This window comes from Ranitomeya imitator, chromosome 6, assembly GCF_032444005.1.
Source record: "Ranitomeya imitator isolate aRanImi1 chromosome 6, aRanImi1.pri, whole genome shotgun sequence".
Taxonomy (NCBI): Eukaryota; Metazoa; Chordata; class Amphibia; order Anura; family Dendrobatidae; genus Ranitomeya; species Ranitomeya imitator.
Genome location: NC_091287.1, coordinates 15455246 through 15482460, shown reverse-complemented (window position 1 = coordinate 15482460; position 27215 = coordinate 15455246). Strand labels below are relative to the sequence as shown.

The 27215-nt window shown below is 47.2% G+C and overlaps 1 protein-coding gene across 1 annotated transcript in view; it reads right to left on the bottom strand.

Moving 5' to 3' along the window:
* Positions 1-27215, bottom strand: part of LOC138641662 (KAT8 regulatory NSL complex subunit 1-like) — a 68466-nt gene that overhangs the window by 6119 nt on the left and 35132 nt on the right. Inside the window, exons 3-9 of the mRNA XM_069729233.1 lie at positions 21162-21362; positions 7945-8060; positions 7341-7542; positions 6397-6556; positions 4932-5090; positions 3241-3383; positions 2917-3035 (exon numbers count right to left, since the gene is read on the bottom strand). Of these exons, the coding sequence (XP_069585334.1) occupies positions 2917-3035; positions 3241-3383; positions 4932-5090; positions 6397-6556; positions 7341-7542; positions 7945-8060; positions 21162-21362 (1100 nt within the window). The remainder of the gene's footprint in view (positions 1-2916; positions 3036-3240; positions 3384-4931; positions 5091-6396; positions 6557-7340; positions 7543-7944; positions 8061-21161; positions 21363-27215) is intronic.

Here is a 27215-nt window from a genome sequence, read left to right as displayed (position 1 = left end):
GTATTCAGAAATCTCATGCACACAAAATTGTTTTTTTCCATATGGATTTGATAAACTGCTGATTTTTGCAAACTGCAGCACGTCACTTTCAGCATTTGTTCACCCATATAAAGCAATGAGAAACTGCAAAAACTTTACGTTGGATCAGGATTTCTTTTTTAAGGCACTAAACTATCAGCATGCACAAGAGACAACAAAAACAGCAAACACCGAAAAAAATGATTTTTGCAAGCAGCTTCCACACTGCCAAGAGCAGGTTTTACTGTTATTCATGGTCATCGGACTACTGCAACTCTCTACTGATCGGTCTCCCACTAACCAAACTTTCTCCTGTCCGATCCATCCTGAATGCGGCAGCCAGGATCATATTTCTGTCCAGCTGTTTCACCGAAGCCTCTGCCCTGTGCCAGTCATTACACTAGTTACCCATACACTCACCCAGAAGGCTTATATTGCCGAAACGTGCGTAGAGACAGGCAGGCGCCACAGCAACGGTATTTATTCTTATTCCACATTATCTTGTTTTGCTTTCTTCACTGTCACTGTTATATTTCACGTTTTCTTAATTGTCACACAGTGCACTTATTCACGGTTTGTTTAGAAACTGTTTTGTGGGCAGTAATATATAGGTTTGCATTTTATTGTATTGTGGCGCCACCTTATGGCCAACTTTGGTAATTCAGTATATTTGTTCTAATCTACTATATAATTGTCTAAGGGTCACTTCCGTCTGTCTGTCATGGATATTCATTGGCCGCGGCCTCTGTATCATGGAAATTCAAGTCGCTGATTGGTCGTGGCAAAATGCCCAAGACCATTGCCACGACCAATCAGCGACGGGCACAGTCCGGCGGCAAAATGGCCGCTCTTTCGTCCCCGCAGTCAGTACCCGCTCCAAACGCTATTCTCACCCTCCAACGTCGCCCGCTGTCCTCGGCAGTGCAAGCGGCAGGTTCCAGTGCCAAGGATGCTATGCGAGAAGGACCTGCCATGACGTCACGGTCATGTGACCGCGACGTCACCACAGGTCCTGCGCTCATACCAACCCTGGGACAGTAACTGCTTCATGCATTGCGAGATGATGACGTAGCGGTCTCGCGAGACCACAATGCACTCTTGAGACCGGAGCGCACGAGGAGCATCGGTGCAAAGCGGGTGCCAACAGAAGGTGAGTATGTAACTATTTTTTATTTGAATTCTTTTACTTTTTAACAGGGATGCGGGCTGTGCCATATACTGCGTCGCGGCCTGTGCAATATACTGCGTCGCGGCCTGTGCAATATACGGCGTCGCGGCCTGTGCAATATATGGCGTCGCGGCCGGCCGAACCCTGTGTATTTAATGTATTATTCTAAAATCTTCATAAATAAACTATATACATATTCTAGAATACCCAATTTAAATAGCCTTTGATATTTCGGTTCATTTACACTTTGGTTCTACACCAAAAACACAAGAATCATATAGACACTCATTGTCCTTACTATCCATAGTGATAAATTATTTTAATAATTCACATGAAGCTTAATATTATTCTACACTACAGAGTGCTTACCCACAAAGCTCTCCAGTGCTGCACTAACCTACATCTCCTCCCTATTCTGTCTACCACATTACCCACTCTCCACAGCGCTGTACCGCCCTACATCTCATCTGTCTACCACACTACCGTCCTCTCCACAGTGCCGCACTGCCCTACATCTCCTCTACCACACTACCGTCCTCTCCACAGTGCCGCACTGCCCTACATCTCCTCTACCACACTACCGTCCTCTCCACAGTGCCGCACTGCCCTACATCTCCTCTACCACACTACCGTCCTCTCCACAGTGCCGCACTGCCCTACATCTCCTCTACCACACTACCGTCCTCTCCACAGTGCCGTACTGCCCTACATCTCCTCTACCACACTACCGTCCTCTCCACAGTGCTGCACCGCCCTACATCTCCTCTACCACACTACCGTCCTCTCCACAGTGCCGCACCGCCCTACATCTCCTCTACCACACTACCGTCCTCTCCACAGTGCCGCACTGCCCTACATCTCCTCTACCACACTACCGTCCTCTCCACAGTGCTGCACCGCCCTACATCTCCTTTCCACAGTGCAGTTCTGCCCTATCTCATGCTGCACCAGTTTTTTGGAACGCATTATCCCAGACCCTATATTTTTAAGCGTCCTTTAAAAAACATTCATTTCCTCTTGCTAAGTTTTCCTCAGACCCCGGCTCCTCTTATTCATCCGTCTACATCCAGCCAATAACACTTGGTAACTGAACTTCTATAGATCCTGGCTGATGACTGGATCATGCAGCTTTATATCATCACCCCTATTATAAATGATGACCGAACCGTACATGACAGTACGTTCTACATATATTGTCGCTTGCAAGCACGAAACTCGCTCCTCCTGTAACTGATGAATTATGTGTTACTCTAATTAGTCTTTATTGCCATGGAATGTGTTGGCGATATAGAAATTTAATTAAGTTTTGATTGCCTTCTTATTGCATAGTTTGGAGGAGGTATGACTATAAACAAAAAAAAAACAAAACCGTAATTTTGGATTTTTGAGTTTTCCTTACAGGCTGAATAATGTTAATCTGCCGCATGAAAATCTAAGATGTGATGATATTGAATACGATTATTTTTTAAGTTCCTCATTCAGTTGGAGAAGGGGAAGATATAGGGAATTTGAACATTTGCCTGTACTATCTAGTGCTGAACTTCAGTCCTGCAATATATAGTGATAATGAGTGTTTTATTAAAGACAGTCTCTGCCTCACGGAAGTGGCAAGGGGGGGATGACGGGGCCATCAGGGGTCCCCAGCTGTCATGGTACCCCGCCGGCACTCAGCTCCAGGGTCCACTCCATCACACATTGCATCTGGGCTTAGTGCAGAGGTGACCACGTACCTCGGGGTCAGGATTTCCTTGTACTGTATCTTCTCCACCCGAGCTGCAGCAGCCATTGACATTGGAATGACAATATTATCGATGTCGTACGAATTCTCAAACCTTTTCCGCTTGAGAGCCTAAAAGAAAGAATACAAGCGTCACAGGGAACCAACATGTTGTGAGCCTCCTGAGCCCGCCGCACAGAAGAACACGGATCTGTAGAAGGGGGCACGGGTGTATGGTGGGAATTTATGAGGAGAGTCATTAATGAAAGTTTTGGAAGAAGCAGGATTACAGGCGCCATCACAGCTTTCCGGGCATTACTCCTGGATGGGCACTTACCGCTGAGTTGGATGAAGGGGGGATTTCTGTGAGGGATGAAAGCTGCTGGGCTGCATTGCTTGGTCTTGGAGTGACGGCGCAGGATATGTGTATGCTGGAGTTCGGCAATCCTCTGTACTGCCTGTCCTCTCGAAATAAAGACCCTGCCGGCCAAAACCATGAATGCATTACATTTGTAGATTGTGGATTTGCATCCCAGATTATGCAGGAGGTTATGTATAAGGAGTGAAAGTGGCTCTGGGTCCCTGGCGGACTCCCACCTACAGCATTTGTGCAACTATTCTCCATGTGATGGCCAGTGTTTGTAGAGTAATTCCTAGGTCATGGAGCTCCTTGCGGAGTACAGCGTGCCCCGACTATGGGGATAGTTACTACAGCTATGGAAGCATTATAGTGGGGATACGAGGCGTGCCCCCGAGCTCGGCCGCTCCTGCTGCAGTGTCAGCTGTGAATGGACAGGGCTCAGGCACATGCACAGCTGTTCGCCAAATTCTGGATACAGATGAGTAAGTACTAATAGTCACCACCTCTCCGCAGACAGCAGACGCAGCACCAGGCAGGACGGGGACACAAGGAATCTTCAGCACAAGATGGCGTCACAATCTCCCCCCGCACTCCCCAGGAGGTTGTTCCTGCTAAACTGCAATCCTAGCTCTGCCCACTCCTTAAAGAGGTTTTGCAGCAGCAGCACTCTCACATGATTATTTGTACTGCACCGGGAGGCGAGCGGCACAGAGGACGCGGGGTCAGCCAATGATTGCTGGCAGGTTGTGCACCTGGTCCGTTCACATACTGTACATGATGCCCCAGGAAGAATCTGCTAACAAGGTTCTCAGCTCCGCTCACCTCCGTAGGCAGAAGACCCCTTTTGAGTTTTAAGGACAAGAGACAGGTGAACTTCCAAGCTACAGAGCCAAGATCTCTGGAGGTCTGGAGTTACCATTGCTATGCCCAGGTGTCTGGCAGGTGGTCACCATGCTGAGGAGGGATCTGCTCGGGAAAGAAGGGGGGGGATGGGCGGGTTATAGTCACCATGAGGAGGGCTCTGCCAGAAGGTTGTGGGGGGGGGGGGGGGGGGGGCGTGGTGTGTGTGTGTGTGTGTGTGTGTGTGTGTGTGTGTGTGTGTGTGTGTGTGTGTGTGTGTGTCAGTCATCGGTCACCATGATGAGGAGGGTTCTGCACGGGGGAGGGTCGCCATGATGAGGAGGGTTCTGCACGGGGGAGGGTCACCATGATGGGGGCTCTGCCCAGGGGGTGGTCACAATAATGAGGAAGGCTCTGCCCCTGGGGAAAGGGGGTCACCATAACGAGGAGGGCTCTCCCCGGGATGGGGTGGTGGTGGTGTCACCATGATGGGGGGGGTCTGCCCGGGGGGGGGGGGTCAGTATGCTAAGGGTTCAGCCTCTAGGTAACTACTCTAGCTAACTGCTGCACTAAATAATCCATAATCTACGATGCCCCCTAGTGGTGAAAGAGGGAATGACAAGCAGAAATACACAAGACGAGCAAAGATGAGAAAAGAGCCACGCACCATTCTATGTCGCATCCTTGTAATGCACAAAAAGCTACAAAAGGCTAAGGAACCCCAATATAAAGAAGTCGCAAATGACTTAAAGGGTTTGCAATATCCACAGAAAGTTGCCAGCAGGTATACAGGTATTTTCCAGAAAGCGGGATCCTGAGGCACTTACTGCCTGTGAAATCCGGCGTCGGGCTAGGACAGTCTCTTCGAAACCTTTCTGAGGTTTTCTTGCTGAGCTGAGAAAACTTAAGAGCTTTGAGTTTGTGAGAAAACCGGAGCTGCCTGTCGTCTTTCAGCAACGCTTCAAAGTGCAAGTTAAGGGGAGTATCTAGAAGCAAAGAGTTAATGAGCGCACGTTATCAGTCAGGAGACGCAGGCGACGTCGGCCAGAGCCGTCCGCTCGGGGCCACTCTGGACCTTCACAACGTAGTAAACATCAGTCTCATGGCTACAGAGTAAGAACATAAAATAATAGGCCACCATGCACATTAGATGGCCGGCCGGCGGAGCAGGAATAGGCAGCTCAGGAACTTACTGACTAATATACAGTGCATATACAGTTGTGTGATAAAGTGCTCACCCTCCTCCCGATTTCAGATTCTTTCCCATGTTTGTCACATTTAACTGTTTCAGATCAGCAAACAAATGCAAATATTAGACAGAACAAAATGCAGTTTATATATGAAGATTTTTATTAAGGGAAAAATAATTCCAAACCTACAGGGCCCTGTACGAAAAAGTAAAGTTGCTGCTTTAAGACCTGCTGTGGTAAATCGAACCATGAATTCTGCTGTTCACAAACAATCCTGAAGGAGAATGCAGCAGGGCGATGATCCAAACCAAACCAGCAAGTCCACCTCTGAATGGCAGAAGACAGACAAAATTAAGACTTTGGAGTGGCCTAGTCAAGGACCTGACCATAATACGATAGCGATGCTGTGACCTTAAATAGGCGGTTCATGCTCGGAAACCTCCAATGTGGCTGAATTACAACAATTCTGCAAAGATGAGCGGCCAAAATTCCTCCAGAGCGTTGTAGGAGACTCATTGCCAGTTATCACGGACTCTTGATTGCAGTTGTTGCTGATAAGGGCGGCCTGACCAGTTTTTAGGTTTAGGGGGCAATCACTTTATAATACAGGGCCCTATAGGTTTGGATTTCTTTTCCCTAATAAAGACCTTCATTTATAAACTGCATTTTATGATTACTCGTGTTATCTTTGTCAAATGTTTCAGGTCACCAAACAAATTTAAAGATTACAGTGTGAGAAACATGCAAAATAGGAAATCAGGAAGGGGGCAAACACTTTCACACAGCTATATGGCAGCCATTCCTTAAAGGGGTTGTCTCAGTTGTTTATGGCAGATGCACAGTGTGTGCGACCACCAATCCAGTAACAGAGGCCGCAACAAATCCGATCAGGGGGTCCTCCCAACTGAGGGCAGGAGGGACCCTCATGTACTAGACATTTCTGGCACGTCCTGCGATGAGACAACCCCTTTATTCACAAGCGATAATTGAATGTGTGCATGGTTTAGTGAATGATCACAATAATAAACTGCAATAAAACTGCGGCTACTAGCTGTAGTTCCATGCAGTGAAGAGGATACGATGGGTCCCACCAGCGGCTTACCGTAGGGGAAGGAGAGGATGGGGTGGTAGCATGGATCCGCTAGTGCCAGACGCTCACTCATTGTGCTGGGATGGGTGGGCTTCACGTTGGTCTTGCACCCACATAAAATACAGGTGGTTGGAGGCTCACAGCCGCACTTTGCAGACAACGGCTTCTGAGGCTAAATACAAGAAAAGATCAGATACACAAGGGCCAGGATAGAACGGACAGTAATAACAATAAAGGGTCAGCCAGTAACCACTTCACACAAACGAGAACTGCAGGATAAGAATTCACTGACAATATACACCCTTCAATGAGGGGAATCTCGCTGCAAATAGCTCATAGACCACCACCATAGATGTCACATCGAAGGCCATCGGGGCCATGGACAGTAATATCACAACGTTCCCAGATTTCTAAGGGTAAACTAGGGGAAGCCTCTGGTCTCTACAGGGAATATATGGCTAGCATTATGCTGCGTGATCGGAGGGCAGCAGTGACAGAGACCCCCAGTTCCATGGCTGGTCCTGGTGTTTATACCCAGACTGAATATTGGACAGGACGTCAGCGCGGAGCTCCCGATGCAGCGGAGAAAGTGGCATATTACCACAACCAGCAGAGATGAGTGAAGCAAGACCCAGGTCCAGAGGTCTGGTCAGTTTACCATAGTCACAGATGGGAGCCATCCCGAGCTCCTCTTATGATTAGCTGGCCTCAGCGTGATCATTGTGACATTATACACACACTGTCACACCAGGCTGGATGATCAAGAGTGGAGCTGGATGGCAGCTTGTAGGTAGAAGCCTGCAGGGCTCCAGAGGCTCTGATGACTGCAAGTCTTAGAAATCCAGTAAGTGACCCAACGAGGAATCACGGCCTCGTTTTATAGTGATCTCAGATATGCACAACGAAGCTAGAATAGGTGAAGACCAACAAACTGGTCAGGACACGTATATCATTACCTTCCTACTGAGAGACGACACTTCACTGGACCGGACCAATCTGCGTTTCTTGTGCCCACGCATGGGTCGCGATCTGGCTGCCGTGCAGGTGGGGTCCGGGAGCGCTGGTGCTGCAGGCAGGCCTTCTACTCGACGTTTTTTCCCCAGCACTTCAGGATCCAGATCCTCTGTGGAACCATTACAAGACACACTGGAACGCACACTGCATGGGGTAGAAATGACAGGACCTCAGTGTATGACGACTGCGACAGTACCAGGCAGAAGATATCACCGTCTAGGACGCCTCTACATGTAACTCGTCTACTATGGAACCAAGGACCTAAGGGGTCAAAATCGGAGCGACTCTAGTGATGAAGCACCGGACTGTTCGGAGGGCCGGTAACCCTTTATATACATTAATGTAACTGCTCTACTGGATTTAGGGCACCAGAATGAGGACACCCAGGACGCCTCCGAGGGAGCGTGACTATTATATCTTACTATAGTGGAGCTGCAAAACCAGACGCCCCAATACCAGAGCTGATGAGACGCCAGCCTTATGGCCAGCAAGTCTACCCCACATTAATCAGGTTACATTGGTGACAGAGGCAAACAGAACACTAACCAATTTATGAGTCCGTTGACGAGACGAGATGTTTTTTGGGATCCGGAGGGGTCACACGCTGGTGTGGAGAGAGGATTTTGACACGAGACATTTTCAGACGGAGTAAGGCGAGAACACTGCAAAAAAAAAAAAAGAAAAAAAGGTAATGTAAGAGATAACTAAGGTAGACATTCTGAGAAGGAATACAGAACAAATTGCTAACATTTCTTGCTAAACAGAGGAGATGAAGCGTCCTTGGATAAGATTATGACCCCGTCTAGATGACAATGATCGTATTTGAGCAGAACAAGCGACTCCAGGCGATCCCCTTGGCTCTTAGTCAAGTCAAAGTCCTAGTCCGCTGATCCCGGCTGGTTTTAGATGTGATTTTTTTGCTATGCGTTTTTTTCTGGAGATTCAACTTAATATGGAAATATGAGGCTCGCTGAGGACCAGTTTCATGAGGTTTCCTATGGGGTTCTCTAAAAATGGGGTGGGGAATCACATGAAGGCCGATCAGGGCCATTTCTGGTAAAGCTGGTTGTCTATGGCAGTGTCACAAGGAGCTCAGCTGCCCGACTACTAAAAGGTAAATCAATCCGGCAGAGACATTGGGGTGTGACGAGAGTCCCTGCAAAAACACCATCCACTGACACCAAGAACATCACCATCTGAGCGACAAGTCTCCTGGAAAGACGTCCGAGCGGGAGGCAACGACAAAACGAAACCGAAGGGGAATATTAATAGGGAAACGCTTTCAATATAGATTACTGGTAAAGCAGCACGCCAAACTGGGATTTCAGGAGTTACCACTATAAAAATAGGTGATCACTCACCAGAGACGCAGGGAACCAATAACAGAGGACCAGAAAACAGGAAAAAAGAACGGAGTAGATCTAATTACCTGACGAAGCTAAATCTACTCCAAAATACGTTTGTCATCAATAATGAGCCCTTGACTGGTATCGGCAGAGCCCAAAGCGGCATTATTTCTCCCGCTCACCATCTGACAATCTGTAAAGCAGAGTCCTCCCCTCGGTCGCTGGGGCGGCTGTACTGATGTGCAATCCTCAGGACACAAGTATGGAGGGGAGGAAAGTTCTCTTCTGCCATTTTCCTGCATCGTGCCTCCAATATGGAGCGACTACAAACTAACGGTCCGCAAAGATCAGACAGCGATGTGCACACAGAAGACTAATGTCCAGATGTCAGCACAATGCCAGGAGGAACAGGAGCAGCAAGAAGAGAAGACTGGCATTATTATACTGGGCAAAATAAAAAACTAGAGGAATAAAAACAGAAGGGCTCCAATATATCAGCAAGTTTTTGGCCTTGTGAATTTATTATTTGCAATATCGAATGCCAGAAAAACTTTACTGAGCACAAACATTACTTATCCTGTATTATACCCCAGAGCTGCACTCACTATTCTGCTGGTGCAATCACTGTGTACATACATCACTGATCCTGAGTTACATCCTGTATTATACTCCAGAGCTGCACTCACTATTCTGCTGGTGCAGTCACTGTGTACATACATTACATCACTGATCCTGAGTTACCTCCTGTATTATACCCCAGAGCTGTGCTCACTATTCTGCTGGTGCAGTCACTATGTACATACATTACATTACTGATCCTGAGTTACATCCTGTATTATACTCCAGAGCTGCACTCACTATTCTGCTGGTGCAGTCACTGTGTACATACATTACATTACTGATCCTGAGTTACCTCCTGTATTATACCCCAGAGCTGCACTCACTATTCTGCTGGTGCAGTCACTGTGTACATACATTACATTACTGATCCTGAGTTACATCCTGTATTATACTCCAGAGCTGCACTCACTATTCTGCTGGTGCAGTCACTGTGTACATACATTACATTACTGATCCTGAGTTACATCCTGTATTATACCCCAGAGCTGTACTCACTATTCTGCTGGTGCAGTCACTGTGTACATACATTACTGATCCCGAGTTACCTCCTGTATTATACCCCAGAGCTGCACTCACTATTCTGCTGCTGCAGTCACTGTGTACATACATTACATTACTGATCCTGAGTTACATCGTGTATTATACTCCAGAGCTGCACTCACTATTCTGCTGGTGCAGTCACTGTGTACATACATTACATTACTGATCCTGAGTTACATCCTGTATTATACTCCAGAGCTGCACTCACTATTCTGCTGGTGCAGTCACTGTGTACATACATTACATTACTGATCCTTAGTTACATCCTGTATTATACTCCAGAGCTGCACTCACTATTCTGCTGGTGCAGTCACTGTGTACATACATTACATTACTGATCCCGAGTTACATCGTGTATTATACTCCAGAGCTGCACTCACTATTCTGCTGGTGCAGTCACTGTGTACATACATTACATTACTGATCCTGAGTTACATCCTGTATTATACTCCAGAGCTGCACTCACTATTCTGCTGGTGCAATCACTGTGTACATACATCACTGATCCTGAGTTACCTCCTGTATTATACTCCAGAGCTGCACTCACTATTCTGCTGGTGCAGTCACTGTGTACATACATTACTGATCCTGAGTTACCTCCTGTATTATACTCCAGAGCTGCACTCGCTATTCTGCTGGTACAGTCACTGTGTACATACATTACATTACTGATCCTGAGTTACTTCCTGTATTCTACTCCAGAGCTGCACTCACTATTCTGCTGGTGCAGTCACTGTGTACATACATTACATTACTGATCCTGAGTTACCTCCTGTATTATACTCCAGAGCTGCACTCACTATTCTGCAGGCTTTTAAGCTGAACATCTTCGTGTATACCCAGCTAATTCAGTGTCAGTGAAGATTCTTGTGGGATCGGCATTCTGGGATGTGTAGTCTTTCTACTCACAGTGTACATTCACAACAGACTAGATAACTGCCCCCTGCATACAAGGAGCGTAGCGGGGCAGTTACCCTGCAGACACACAGTTACCCTCTAGTCACAGCTGTATTATGTTGTGGATCTTGTCCTGTGTCGCATCCTTTGCACGGTGCTGCATTATTTTTGTTAGGATTTATTTGTGTTTTCTGTGGCTGGAACAGTTACCCCATTATAACACTATTTATTTATATAGCACCACTGATTCCATGGTCTGTACATGAGAAGGGGTTACATACAAGTTACAGATATCACATACAGTAAACAAACTAACAATGACGGACTGATACAGAGGGGCGAGGACCCTGCCCCCGCGGGCTTACATTCTACAGCAGGGGTGTCAAACTGCATTCCTCGAGGGCTGCAAACCGGTCATGTTTTCAGGATTTCCTTGCATAGGTAATAATCACCTGCAGAGAATGATTCCAGCACCTTGTGCAATGCTAAGGAAATCTTGAAAACATGCATGGTTTGAGGCCCTCAAGGAATGCAGTTTGACACCCCTGTTCTACAGGACTATGGGGAAGGAGACAGTAGGTTGAGGGTTGCGGTAGCTCCGGTGTTGGCGAGGCGGTAGCTCCGGTGTCGGTGAGGCGGTAGCTCCGGTGTCGGTGAGGCGGCAGCAGGGTCAGTGCAGGCTGTAGGCTTTCCTGAACAGATGGGTTTTCAGGTTCCGTCTGAAGGATCCGAATGTGGTTGATAGTCGGACGTGTTGGGGCAGAGAATCCAGAGGATGGGGGATATTCGGGAGAAGTCTTGGAGGCGGTTAGTTGACGAACGGATAAGTGTGGAGGAGAGAAGGAGGTGTTGGGAGGACCGGAGATCACGTGAGGGAAGATATTGGGAGATTAGTTCAGAGATATATAGAGGAGACAGGTTGTGGATGGCTTTGTAGGTCAGTGTTAGTAATTAGAACTGGATACGCTGAGGGAATGAGAGCCAGTGAAGAGATTTGCAGAGGGGGGAAGCAGAGGAGTAGTGAGGAGAGAGATGAGTTAGTCGGACAGCAGAGTTAAGGATGGACTGGAGAGGTGCAAGGGTGTTAGCAGGGAGGCCACAGAAAAGGATGTTGCAGTAGTCAAGGCGGGAGATGATGAGGGCGTGCACAATCATTTTAGTAGATTGACGGTTGAGGAAAGGACGGATTCTGAAGATAATTTTGGAGCTGGAAGCGACAGGAGGTGGACAGAGCTTGGATGTGTGGTTTGAAGGACAGGGCAGAATCAAGGGTTACTCCGAGGCAGTGGACCTCCGGTACGAGGGAAAGCGTAATGTCGTTAATTGCGATAGATAGATCAGGTATGGAAGATCTATGGGATGGAGGAAAGATGATGAGTTCAGATTTGTCCACATTGAGTTTGAGGAAGCGAGAGGAGAAGAAGGAGGATATGGCTGATAGGCATTCTGGGATTCTGGACATCAGAGCGGTGACCACGTCTGGTCCAAAAAGGTAGATCTGAGTGTCATCAGCATAAAGGAATCCATGGGACTTTATGAGCTGTCCCAGGCCAAGTGTGTAGATTGAGAAGAGTAGGGGTCCTAGAACAGAGCCTTGTGGGACTCCAACAGAGAGAGGGTGGGATGATGGCATACTGTTCTCGATACGATATTCCCTGAAGGCATTGTGAGTTTCGCAGCACGCATAGTTGTAAGCCAGGAGGATCAGAAGCACAAGTGTAATCAACTGGTGCAGAAAAAGGTCCGTGTGCACAACCTCTGTGCAGGGGACGGAGAAATGGCCCAACATGCTTTATATGAAAAAGGACTCTGATCGTGTACAGCTGTCTACATAGACAGTGGTAGGAGTGCTTCTGGGGCACGACCCCGAATGCCCCATAATTCACAGAATGACACCCTGTACATAGCAAACAGAAGGCAAAACTGCCACTAAAACCGGCCAGACCATCATCAATACTGTGTAATGGTTCTACCTGGAGAAAATAAAAATCATAGGGAACAAAAGTAATCTGCGTTGCATGGTGTCTCCATAATGTAGGGTAAAGAGATAAACGATGCCTCCCAATGATGGGCTGATCTATAACACCACAAGTGCCGTCCATATGCCCAGTACAAGCTCCATCCAGCTAAGCATAAAACCCACATGGCATGCACATGGAGGTGCCGTCTTACTCCCCATTGTGTATATTTACAATGTTCATTGCGCCCCTCTCACCATTACTAATAGCAATGCCTGGAGAAGGTTCGGTATTAAGGTACCGTCACACATCGCTGCGTCGCTGTTTGGTCGCTGGAGAGCTGTCACACAGACCGCTCTCCAGCGACCAACGATCCCGAGGTCCCCGGTAACCAGGGTAAACATCGGGTAACTAAGCGCAGGGCCGCGCTTAGTAACCCGATGTTTACCCTGGTTACCAGCGTAAAAAAACAAACAGTACATACTTACATTCAGCTGTCTGTCCCTTGCCGTCTGTTTGCTGCACTGACTGCTGGCTGCAAAGTGAAAGCAGAGCACAGCCACAGCGGTGAGTCACCGCTGTGTGACTCACCGCTGTGCTGTGCTTTCACTTTCACTTTGCGGCCAGCAGTCAGTGCAGGAAATAGACGGCAAGGGACAGACAGCTGAATGTAAGTATGTACTGTTTGTTTTTTTACGATGGTAACCAGGGTAAACATCGGGTTACTAAGTGCGGTCCTGCGCTTAGTTACCCGATGTTTACCCTGGTTACCAGTGAAGACATCGCTGGATCGGTGTCACACACACCGATTCAGCGATGTCTGCGGGGAGTCCAGCGACGAAATAAAGTTCTGGACTTTCTTCCCCGACCAGCGACAGCACAGCAGGGGCCTGATCGCTGCTGCCTGTCACACTGGACGATATCGCTAGCGAGGACGCTGCAACGTCACGGATCGCTAGCGATATCGTCTAGTGTGACGGTACCTTTAGGGAGGCAAGCTCCCGACCACATTCACATCTCACTAGAGAAGCTCCCCATTTTACCATCTGTTTAATCCCTTATGATGAAGCTGTGAAATACTTTGAGAATTGGGGGTAAAATTTCCTTTTCCTCAAGGGCCCAGTAGCAGAATAATAAGTGTGTTCCTCCATCTAACCTCCCACACTGAGCTGCTCTTGTGCTCTGCAGCCTATCCTCTGCATTCGATCCCTCTGATCCATCAACACAATGGAAGCTTCAGAACTTGGAGTCATTGCTGGCAGGATCTTGGATGCCGATGGCTCCATGGTGGTCTCCCAGTGATCTGCTGACACGAGGGTTCTCTCCCCAGCAGCCGCCCAGCACCGCAGATGATAGGCTCACGTTCCACAAAGCTGACATGGTCGGCGCCTACACCAGGGTGAGCAGGAACCGTCCTCACTGTATGATCTCTCACCAGATCTTGTTTCCGACGTTGGGCCCTTGATTATTTGGAAATTCAGGGTTGTAAGTGCTTCCTTTGATCCATCTTTGAGATCTTGCAGTTGCATTAAGGAAAGCTGTGGGCCACGGCTTCCGTATTGGAGGTGAAGCGGAGTCTTTCGGAGAGCCACAGCTACCAGGTCTCAAAATAGAGATCTCTCAAGTCTTAATTTGTGGGGGTTTTTTTTAGATGCTTTAGGGTCCCTAAGAGCAGAAGGTGGTCTCTTCAGTGTTCGGAGTTTGCTTCTCTGGACACAGTAACTCTGGATTGTGTTCAGCGGTGTCTGTACCTGCACCTCGTGTCCGCTTCCCAGCTTCATTCAGAGCACATAAATTGCCATTTCTTGGGATCGTATTCCGTCCAGGAAGTTTTCTAAACATGATCCTTAAGTCTTCTGCCTTATAGTGTCCATTAAATCCTCTTACAAGTCCTCGGATGTTTGCAGGCCTCTCAGAAAGCCCGTCTGCTCTCGAGCTCTGGCAAACCACAACCCGGATCTCTGCTCTTCCTGTGCCAGTGCCGACCATGGAGACGCACATGCTGGATCCATGTAGGAGAGGATCACTTCGTTTTTCTTTCCAGGTCCAAGCCCCTAGGGAACTTTTCTTTGTCTAGACAACCCATTTAAAAACACTGGTAGTGTAAGAAATTTGTCCCATTGCACCTCATCAGAAGACTGCTGGGCTATATGCCACACAAGCCTGGTGAGCAGCCATACTGAACCGATTTGGTCCTTAACGATATCGTTCAGTGTGACGGTACCTTAACGATATCCGTGCTTTTTGTGACGTAGCAACAATATCGTTAACTAAATCGTTCTGTGTGACAGCGACCAACGATCAGGCCCCTGCTGGGAGATCGTTGGTCGCTGGGGAAAGTCCAGCACTTTATTTTGTCGCTGGATCTCCCGCTGACATCGCTGAATCGGCGTGTGTGATGCCGATTCAGCGATGTCGTCACTGGTAACCAGGGTAAACATCGGGTAACTAAGCGCAGGGCCGCGCTTAGTAACCCGATGTTTACCCTGGTTACCAGCGTAAACGTTAAAAAAACAAACACTACATACTTACATTCCCGGTGTCTGGTTAGGTCCCTCGCCTTCAGCTTCCCGCACTGACTGGTGAGCGCCGGCCAGCCGTAAAGCAGAGCACAGCGGTGACGTCACCGCTGTACTTTACGGCCGGCACTCAGTCAGTGCGGGAAGCTGAAGGTGAGGGACATGACCAGACACCGGGAAGGTAAGTATGTAGTGTTTGTTTTTTTACATTTACAATGGTAACCAGGGTAAACATCGGGTTACTAAGTGCGGCCCTGCGCTTAGTAACCCGATGTTTACCCTGGTTACCCGGGGACTTCAGCATCGTTGGTCGCTGGAGAGCGGTCTGTGTGACAGCTCTCCAGCGACGCTGCAGCGATCGACATAGTTGTCGGTATCGCTGCAGAGTCGCTAAGTGTGACGGTACCTTTAGAGGCCAATAAGGTCAGATCGATTAACCCCTTAGAAGTGGTGGCCATAAATCCCTTTGAGAATAAGAGGTTTTATTAAAAAAAAAAAAAAAAAAGATATATAATGACTTGACAATTGCAGACATGTTAAGCAATGAGGAGGGAAAAAAAAAAAAAAAAGGGGGGGGGGGGGCTATAATCGCTGTTTTCCTGGTCCCCGATTCTTTTGTTCTCGGCCCTTCAGACACGTTTATTGCAGGAGGTTTCACATGCACATTTTCAGTCTGGCACTCGCTGCGGTGCTTACAGGACAGACGGTGTCGGCAGCGGTGAAGTTTACCGTGACTCAGCGCAGATTAATGATCATGAGGTTTTTACAGGGAAATAAAGTCCCGCATTTATCGTTCTGTCTGAATTGTGACCCTCCCAGCAATCACCATCTTGTCACTTTACCCCAAAGACAATTAAAAGGCTGCGACACCCGTCCTGACTCCGCAGAGGGATGACTGCTAGAAAGTCACAGGGCACAACAGAAACCAAACTTTGTCCACCATTACTGCTGACAGCCGCCACAATATAGAAAACCCTCTACTTTTCCTGCTGAGAAATCCGTCATCTCTGAATATGCTCCTGTCCTCGTGTAACATCCTCACGTCTGACTCCACAAAAAACAAACGGAACAAAAAACCTGTAAGCCCCCAAGGGTGGTTTGCACGTTAATGACCGGGCCAATTTTTACAATTCTGACCACTGTCCCTTTATGAGGTTATAACTCGAACGCTTGCATGGATCCAGCGGATTCTGACATTGTTTTCTCGTGACTATTGTACTTCACGTTAGTGGTAACACTTGCTCGATATTGTGTTTATTTGGGAAAAAAACGGAAATTTGGCCAAAAGTGTTAAAGGGTTAAAAGTTGACCAGCGATTTCATTTTTACAATTTTTTGGACCACATTTGAAGTCATTTTCAGGGGTCTATATGATAGAAAATACCCAAGTGTGACACCATTCTAAAAACTACACCCCTCAATGTGCTCAAAACGACATTCTAGAAGTTTATTAACCCCTTCAAGTGCTTCACAGGAATTTTTGGAATGTTTATAAAAATTAAAAAAAAAAAAAAAAAAACTAACTTTTTTCACAAAATATTTACTTCAGATCCAAGGTTTTATTTTCCCAAGGGTAACAGGAGAAATTGGACCCCAAAAGCTGTTGTACAATCTGTCCTATGTACACCGATTCCTCATATGTGGGGGGGGGAAGCACGGGAGAGCTCGGAAGGGAAGGAGCGCCATTTGACTTTTCAATGAAGAATCGACTGGAATTGAGATCGGACGCCATGTCGCGTTTGGAGAGCCCTTGATTTGCCTAAACAGTGGAAACTTCCCCAATTCTAACTGAAACCCTAACATGCCCCTAACCCCACCCATGACTCCCCTAACCGTAAATGTGATCCTAGCCCCAGCCCTAACCCCAACTTTAGCCTTTACAGTAATGGGAAAATAGAAATAAATACATTTTTTATTTTATTATTTTCCCCTAACGGGGTGATGAAGGGGGGTTTGATTTACTTTTATAGTGGGTTTTAGCGGATTTTTATGATTGGCAGCCGTCACACACTGAAAGACGCTTTTTATTGCAAAAAAAAAAAAAAAAAAAAAAAGTTTTTGCATCACCACATTTTGAGAGCTATAATTTTTCCATATTTTGGCCCACAGTCATGTGAGGTGTTTTTTGCGGGACGAGTTGACGTTTTTATTGGTTCCATTTTCGGGCACGTGACATTTTTTGATCGCTTTTTATTACGATTTTTGTGAGGCAGAATGAACAAAAACCAGCAATTCGTGAATTTCTTTTGGGGGACGCTTTTATACTGTTCCGTGTTTGGTAATATTGATAAAGCAGTTTTATTCTTCGGGTCAGTACGATTACAGTGTTACCTCATTTATTTTTTTAATGTTTTGGTGCTTTTATACAACAAAAACTATTATATAAAAAAAATATTTTTGCATCGCTTTATTCGGAGGGCTATAACTTATTTTTTTGCTGATGATGCTGTATGGCGGCTCATTTTTTGCCAAACAAGAGGACATTTTCAGTGGTACCATGGTTATTTATATCCGTCTTTTTGATGGCGTTGCTCCACTTTTTGTTTGGCTGTATGATAAAGCGTTGTTCTTTGCCTCGTTTATTATTACGGTGTTCACTGAAGGGGTTAACTAGTGGGACGTTACGGACGCGGCGATAAATGTGTACTTTTACTGTTTTCATTTATATATAAAAAGTCTTTATGTATTATATAATATATATATAAAAATGTATTTATTTTACACGTTAGTTATTTTTTTTTTACATTGTCCCAGAAGGATCCCGCGGCCATCTTGGATCAAGGTGCCTGCAGGGAGGAGACCCTTGGAACAACGCGATCACATCGTATTGTTCTAAGGGTCTCGGGGAAGCATGCAGGGAGTCCCCTCCCTGCGTGATGCATCCCTATGCCACCAGAACGCTGCAATCTTGTTTGATCGCAGTGTTCCGGGGGTTTAAGTGCGGGGAGCGGTCCGTGATAATCAGCTGATACCCGGCCGCGCTCCCCCCCGTGAGCAGCTGATCGCGTATGACATACTATCCCGTCCATGGGAATTAAGTTCCAAGTCACATGGACGGGATAGCACGTCCGATGGCAGAAAGGTGTTACCTCAGGGGTCTCAATACTTGGTGGGTATGTGGGCCGCATATAGAAAAAAAAATTGGGGGGGGGGCCACATTCTTTGAAAGACAAAGTGACATTTTTAGTGATAACTTTTTTCTTTACACCTCGAACATTTTTGCCGTGTTTATTATTTTTTTCTTCGCTTGGATCGTTATGAATGTGGTGATAACAAATGTGCATCATATTGTAGTCAGGTCCCCATATCTACATATGTCCACATATCTTAGACAGAAGGAAAAAAAAAAAAGCCGCCGCCGGCAGCACTTTATTTCAGTTCATTTTGTGCCCTTGGTCAAACATGCAATTGAAATGTATTGCAGCGCAAAGACTCTACACAGCAATACCAATGCAAGCTGGCAGCCAATCAGAGGCCAGCAGCTGACATCTGCGTGTTGGCGTATGTCAGCGATATCATACGCTGCTGTGATGGCATGCCTATGTCAGCTACTAGGGCAGCACGGTGGCTCAGGGGTTAGCACAGCAGCCTTGCAGCGCTGGAGTCCTGGGTTCACATCCCACCCAGGACAACATCTGCAAAGAGTTTGTATGTTCTCTCAGTCTTTGCGTGGGTTTCCTCCGGGTTCTCCGGTTTCCTCCCACATTCCAAATACATACTAATAGGGAATCTAGATTATGAGCCCCATCGGGGACAGTGATGATAGTGTGCAGAACTGTAAAGCGCTGCTGAATATGTTAGCGCTACATAAAAAAGATTATTATTACTACTAGCATCTGATTAGCCGGGGCTGGCATACGTATTGCTGTGTAGAGTCTCTGCTCGGCAATACATTTCAACTGAATGCGAGTCTAAGGAAGCACACTCAGCTGAAATAAAATGCTGCCGTCAGCGGCCCCCTGGACCGAGCAGGGATCACCAAGGGGTCTACAGTGACTGTGGGTCGCATGAAGCAGCCTCAGAGGCCGCATATGGCCCACGGGCCGCGTGTTTGAGACCCCTGCTTTAACTGTTTGCAGCGTTTTCCAGTGAAGTACAGGCCCCTGCAGCTCCGCGTATCCCATTTCCTACTCCTGTCAATACAGACACGTACCACAGCTTTTTTTTTTTTTTTTTTTTGCAGGAGCAGCAGTGGCTTTGAAGGACTCCATTTATGTTATTATATACTACAATGACAAAAAACAAAAACAAAAAAACACATTTCCACCGTTTTCGGAGTTTTGGTTTTACAGCGATTATGAGGTTAAGGAAGTAGCAACTAGATTATTCAGGTTGGTGCACTTATACCAAATAAATTATTTTTCCTTCCTATATTCTAGTGGACAAAACAAAAAAACTTTAGTGCGTCAACAATTCTGTGTTTACATTTTAAAAAAACCCACGACCCTTGGGGTATGTGCACACCACATCTTCAGATATTTCGCCTGCAACAGGAATGAAAAAAAAAGACAAAAAAGAAATACCCAAAAAAATGAACATATGCAAAGCAACAACAAAACGACTTGCTCTGCATGCGTTCGGTCTTTCAACTTATTTTAACAGCTTTGCAGTTACGAGGTAATTCTAACACATTTTATTCGTGTTTTAGTGTATTGAACCCCCTAACACTATGTTGGGATGTGAGGAGCCGAGACTGCTCCACAGGTGGCAGATGCCAGCTAAATTAAATATCCAGCATCTGTGTAACAGCCACAGCGGAGATCTGGACGCTGCCGTCAATCGCCAAGACGCTGCCGTCAACCGCCAAGACGCTGCCGTCAACCGCCAAGACGCTAGGAGGAGAGTGAAGCGGCAGCTGACTTGGCTGTAGGGCTTGAGTGACAATGTCAAGCGAACCCCGGGAGAGTCCGTGCCAACACCACTGGTACACCATGGAAAATATAGGTGTTTTTTTTTGTTTTTTGTTTTTTATAAGGGGGAAAACTGTGATCGCGGAGGGATTGTCAGTTGTGGACAACCCCTTTCACAATTTTTTTTTTTTAAGCACCCAATATCCCCCTTACATATGGAAAAACAGAAAACTGCCTATTGGAAGGGGAGAAGAAAAACAAGTGCATAAATAAAAAGTAACTCGACCATTTCATGGATTACATTTTTATTTTTGCTTACAAACACTATCTGCTCATTCTCATTTTTATAAATTTGCTAATTTTGATAAGGTGGACCATTAAACAGACAATGGGGCAAGAAAGGAGGACATTTTAACAGAACAGGGAGACATTGACGGAGGGACATCAAAGGACATGTCCAGAATCTGAGACTGCTGGTGGAGGCCAGGTCCAAAGTTTGCACCAGGGCCCATAGGACTCTAGTTCCGCCACCGTCAGTAGCATTATGCAGCCAGTCATACACAAATCTATATATATATAAAATAGTCTAAGGGTTTTTCCGTCCGTCTGTCTGTCTGTCTGTGTCCGTCCGTCCTGGAAATCCCGCGTCTGATTGATTGAGGCCGCCAGGCCTCGACCAATCAGCGACGGGCACAGCGACGATGTCATAAAGGACGTAGACATCCCGCAAAGCATGGCGACGATGATGTCATAAAGGTTGCCTCGACCAATCAGCGACGGGCACAGTCTGCCACGAATTCGCCTCAACCAATCAGTGACGGGCACAGTATCGACGTAGAGGTCATAATGGTTGCCATGGCGACGATGTCATAAAGGTTGCCTCGACCAATCAGCGACGGGCACAGTCTGCCGCGAATTCTGGAATCATCATTGTCCATATACTACGGGGACATGCATATTCTAGAATACCCGATGCGTTAGAATCGGGCCACAATCTAGTTATCTATAACCATCAGTGATCCAAAGCACTAACCTGTTTGTCTGCAGTTTGCGGGGTGCGGGTGCCAGACGAGGCTTCACATAGACTGTCTCCAGATGGGGCTTTACTGACAGATGGGGAACACGAGGAAAAAGGCAACCGGCTGCCTCTGGTATTCAGCGCTGCTGAAGGTCCTGACGGCTGGTGCGGCGTTGTGTCTTCATTCTGCGGACATTCCCCGAGCAAAACACTTCCCTGGAACAAGATGACATAGCGTCACACAGTCTGCCATCATTTCATTGTAATGCGTGTAACCGTGATCGACAGCAGAACGTCACTGCACCTCATTCTCAGCCTTAGTTACTAAGACCGTACATGTCACACATACACACAAAAAAAAATCCCACACGTCATCAATTTCCAGCAGATTTTATAGGTGCACTCAGCATTACCATTCATTACAGAATTTTCTCTATATTTTCGGTTTCGGCCAAAACCACAATCAATGGCGCATGAGCAGAAGCTCCACAAGAACAGACACAGCCCGGGGAAGAAAAACCACCAAATGCAAAAAAAAAAACAAAAAAAAAAACGTAATCCACGGCAACTTTCCTCATTAATTATACCACGGTGACATCACATTCGGGTTCAGGGGTGCCGTCCATTAATATTTCTCCCCGATATCGACTACATTTACATGACTTCATTTCTTATTCCGTATTCTCATGCTGTGCGCGTTGTATCCCAGTGCCAATTTCTGGCCAGGAAACAGGTTTTGACATTACATGCAACTTTATAAATGTTGTTATCTCATCTAGCTTTTTGCGTTATTTTTCATTTTTACCAAAAATATTTTTGTTTAAAAAGGGAATTTGTCAGCAGTTTTAGCCGATATAGGATACGGCCATCACCTTTCAGGGCGAATATACAGCCTTCCGTAATGCTGTATATCTGCCCCCAACCCGACCTAGAAGAACGGAAAGAAGTTTTATTATACTCACCTGCGGGGCGGTCTGGTCCGATGGTCTTCGCTGGTCTTGGCCTGGTGCGCCTCCCATCTTCTTATGATGGCCGCCCTCATGCTTGCTTTTTGAGGATGATGTGACCCTGCATCATACACACAGGCTCCCCGGCATGGTGCTCCTGCACAGGCGGACTTATCTGCCCTATTGTAGTGCGCAGGTGCCGGAAAAGGTCAAAGAGCCCAGGCTCCTGCGCACTGCAGTACTTTGCTCTGCCTTCAACAGGACAGATAAGTCCGCCTGTGCAGGAGCGCGATACCGGGGAGCCTCCGCCTGTGCAGGAGCGCGATACCGGGGAGCCTCCGCCTGTGCAGGAGCGCGATACCGGGGAGCCTCCGCCTGTGCAGGAGCGCGATACCGGGAGCCTCCGCCTGTGCAGGAGCGCGATACCGGGGAGCCTCCGCCTGTGCAGGAGCGCGATAGCGGGGAGCCTCCGCCTGTGCAGGAGCGCGATACCGGGGAGCCTCCGCCTGTGCAGGAGCGCGATACCGGGGAGCCTCCGCCTGTGCAGGAGCGCGATAGCGGGGAGCCTCTGCCTGTGCAGGAGCGCGATAGCGGGGAGCCTCCGCCTGTGCAGGAGCGCGATAGCGGGGAGCCTGTGTGGATGATGTAGGGTCACGTCATCCACACAAAGCAAGCAAGAGGGCGGCCATCATAAGAAGATGGGAGGCACCGGGCCAAGACCAGCGACGACCATCGGACTGGACCGCCCCGCAGGTGAATAATAAAACTTAATTTTCAGTTCTTCCAGGTCGGCTTGGGGGCAGATATGCAGTATTAGAGAATGTTGTATATCCGCCCTGAAAGGTGATGGCCGTATCTTATATCGGCTAAAACTGCTGACAGGTGCACTTTAACGCAAGAAAAATTTTAGACTGTCGGATGCTGAATATATAGCATATAATAAAACATCACATTTCCAGATTTTCAAATCTCCCTGCCAATCAGAACCCCACCTTTTCCCCTTATCCATCTGATTCTGATTAGACTGTTGTCCCTCCTTCCTGTACAAATGCCAAAAGTATCATGAACTGCAAAACCATAAACCACCTTCTATCCGCTCTATTGTGTGGAGATTTAAGAACAAGCATATTAAATAGGTCTCTAGCCAACTCATTAGACACCATAATTGAGCCTTTAAACTACCCCCTCCACACACACCATTTCCCAAATTTAGCCGTGTCCACCCTCTTTATATAGACCCTTTTTTCCACCAGGATAGTACTGTTTAGGCCTCCTATTACCTTTTCTATTAGGGGAGCATTATTTGCCAAGCAATGGCTATAGTCTTTCTAGTCTGACACAGAATCTTGGTTATTGGAAATTGTATGGGAGACGAGCCCCTAACCATTCCCACCCGTCCCCCCTGTAGAGGAAACGAGCCCCTAACCTCTACCCCCCGTTGTAGAGGCGGCGAGCCCCTAAACTCCCCCCCCCCCCCCACTGTAGAGGAGGTGAGACCCTAACATCCCCCCCCCAGCTGTAGAGGCGCCGAGCCCCTAAACTCCCCCCTGTAGAGGAGGAGAGCCCCTAACCTCCCACCCCGCTGTAGAAATGGCGAGCCCCTAAACCCCCCCCCCCCCCCCCCCCCAACGCAGATACTTTGTGTTACTTAGTACTTAAATTGTCAAAATTTAGGAAGTGCAACCGATCTTTTGCTCGAGCCTTTCCGCTTTTCTTTTGAATGGCAAAAATTCTTATTATATAATTTATTTTTTTTATATAGCACCATTGATTCCATGGTGCTGTACATGAGAAGGGGTTACATACAGATTACAGTACACAGACTAACACAGATACAATACAATATACTAATACAATAACAGTCTGATAGAGGGGAGAGGACCTTGCAGGCTTACATTCTACACCATCACTATTAAATTGAATATTTAATCACATATATATATATTTTTTTATAAGGATTTACTTTAATAAATTTGGGCACAGACTGCCATAAAATAGAAGTAAAAAAAAAAAGGTGACAGGATTGATATAACATCGCATTGGTGGCACATGGGGAGGAAATGGATAGAACTTTCCTTTCTAGGTTCTCAGTACATTTTTCAGGCTAGAAGCCTGCCTGTAAGGGGTTAACCAGCCCTAAAATGAGGAGGCTCCTCCATCATCAGGGGCTCTGCACTCTTAAGGTACTGTCACACTAGACGATATCGCTAGCGATCCGTGACGTTGCAGCGTCCTCGCTAGCGATATCGTCCAGTGTGACAGGCAGCAGCGATCAGGCCCCTGCTGGGAGATCGCTGGTCGGGGAAGAAAGTCCAGAACTTTATTTCGTCGCTGGACTCCCCGTAGACATCGCTGAATCGGCGTGTGTGACACCGATTCAGCGATGTCTTTGCTGGTAACCAGGGTAAACATCGGGTAACTAAGCGCAGGGCCGCGCTTAGTAACCCGATGTTTACCCTGGTTACCATCCTAAAAGTAAAAAAACAAACACTACATACTTACCTACAGCGCTGTGCTCTGCTCTCCTCCTGTACTGGCTGTGGCGTCACCGCTCTGCTTTCCGGCTCCCAGACAGTACAGGAGGAGAGCAGAGAAGCAGAGCGCAGCGCTGGAGGACAGACAGGGGAAGGTAAGTATCTAGTGTTTTTTTTTTTTTACTTTTAGCATGGTAACCAGGGTAAACATCGGGTTACTAAGCGCGGCCCTGCGCTTAGTTACCCGATGTTTACCCTGGTTACCGGCATCGTTGGTCGCTGGAGAGCGGTCTGTGTGACAGCTCTCCAGCGACCAAACAGCGACGCTGCAGCGATCCGGATCGTTGTCGGTATCGCTGCAGCGTCGCTTAATGTGAAGGGGCCTTTAGTAGTAGAGACCCACACACACAACCTTTATCACAGCAGCAGGGTCAGGATTAGAGCAGGAAGCCGCCCCCTCATGGGCTATGCTCCCAGTATGGAGACAGGAAGTCTCCTGTGCACTGAGGCATGCTGGGGCAGATTAGGCTCACAAAAGCATCTGATAATTGTTATCTTTTAATTATATGCACTTAAGAAACTACTATTCTGGTCTATAAACTACAGAGGCTTCCTCAGAAGGGATGACTGCACACCCTACAGACCATCAAAATTACAGTGCGTGCCCCAGCCCACGATAGGGCCCATGATAAAGGACTGGCAGAGTGGGATTAGTGCCGGGACACAGCAGGACTATTGCAATAACAAATTATAAAAAAGGAAAGTAAATTAATTGCATAGAGGCTGTAGTATAGACGGTGTCCAGACCAGAGATGAAAGTCTGCAGCCAGTCTGTCAGGACTCCCTAGTACTGCCGGTGTGAGCGAGCATAGCCAGAACTACCCCTTTAAGTTACCCATTATGGATAGGGGATCATTTGCTGACCCCTGTCGCAGAGCAGAACTCTGCAGAGCTCAGATTTCTGTGAAGATTGAGAACATTTAGCTCCACTCCATTCATTCTCTGTAGGACTGAATTGCTGAGCTCAGTACTTGCCATCTACGGCAGTCCCATAGAGAATGAACGGAGCAGAGGTGCACAATGTTCAACCTACATTCAGACAGATGTGCAGAGTCCCCATCTTAGGGTACCGTCACACAGTGGCATTTTGATCGCTACGACGGCACGATTCGTGACGTTCCAGCGATATAGTTACGATCTCGCTGTGTGTGACACGCTCCTGCGATCAGGGACCCCGCTGAGAATCGTACGTCGTAGCAGATCGTTTGATACTTTCTTTCGTCATCTAGTGTCCCGCTGTGGCGGCATGATCGCATGGTGTAACAAAGGTGTGCACGATATTGTATACGATGTGCGCATAGTAACCAACGGCTTCTACATCGCACATACGTCATGAAATTATCGCACCAGCGTCGTACATTGCAAAGTGTGACAGCAGTCTACGACGCTGGAGCGATATTGTTACGATGCTGGAGCGTCACGGATCGTGCCGTCGTAGCGATCAAAATGCCACTGTGTGACGGTACCCTAAGGATCCAGCAGGACCCAGCAATTGGACCCCAGCCATTAATAACTTATCCTATAGATAGTGGATGAACATTATTGGTACAAATGCTTTAATATGAACTAGAATAGTCTATGTGCTGTTGAACGACAATACAGATAACCAATGAAGGCAAAAATCAGCAAAGGCATCCTCTGTGCCTAGGCCTGAGAATATTATATTCCATATATCTGCATCCATGTAGCACATTGGGGCAGAACAACAAACTCCACAATATCAGATGCTGCTGAAGTGTCTCACCAAATGCCACACAACTTACTACATTATGTAAGGCAGTGCGTGCAATATCCAAAACCACACGCGGCTTCCCCACCGGGAAAAAACACGGCTACTATCAGAAAAAAATGTGTACGACAACCGCTGCTCAGCCAACACCAGGGGCCTCGATCATTTCTGGAACTTCTGGATGGATTAATGGTTGTATCACGCTGCAGTTCTCACAAACAACACATGGTGCACGGATCTGCAGGAAGATTCATGGCCGTGTGCGTCCACCACAGTCAGATGTCTATGTAAATATATAGCCACATGAATAGCCGACTTGCACTGCGGCTCTCACCTTATGGAAAGAAATTCATTAAAATTAACCCAGAAGGTCACAAGGACCAAATAATTATATTAAAGTTATTGTCTCACTGAAGACACTTATGGCAAATCAATAGGGCTTAACTCGGGGACCGGCACCGTCTGTCCCCCGCTAGGTCCAGCGTACGACCACCAGCCAGTGGAAAGGTTGTAGTAAATGGATTTCTACAGGACTTCTGAGTGCAGAATAGCAAATATGCTCTTGGTGGTGTGAGAAACTCCCATAGAAATGAATGGAGCCACCTTTCCACTCATTGTTCAGACACACCGGTCAGACTGGGTATCGAAGGACTTGTATTCTAGAGATCCATGTGGAGCATAACTAACTAAATGTAACAAAGGTCTCGTTAGAAGACGTCTTTAATTCTCCGTTTAATAAACCATACAATGACACGGCTTACATAAGCTACTGCCGACCGATTAACAGCGCACATAAAAGATCCAGTCCTGTAACAAACAAGTTGTGTGCGTTCACTAGCGACGTTACTCGGGCTAAGGA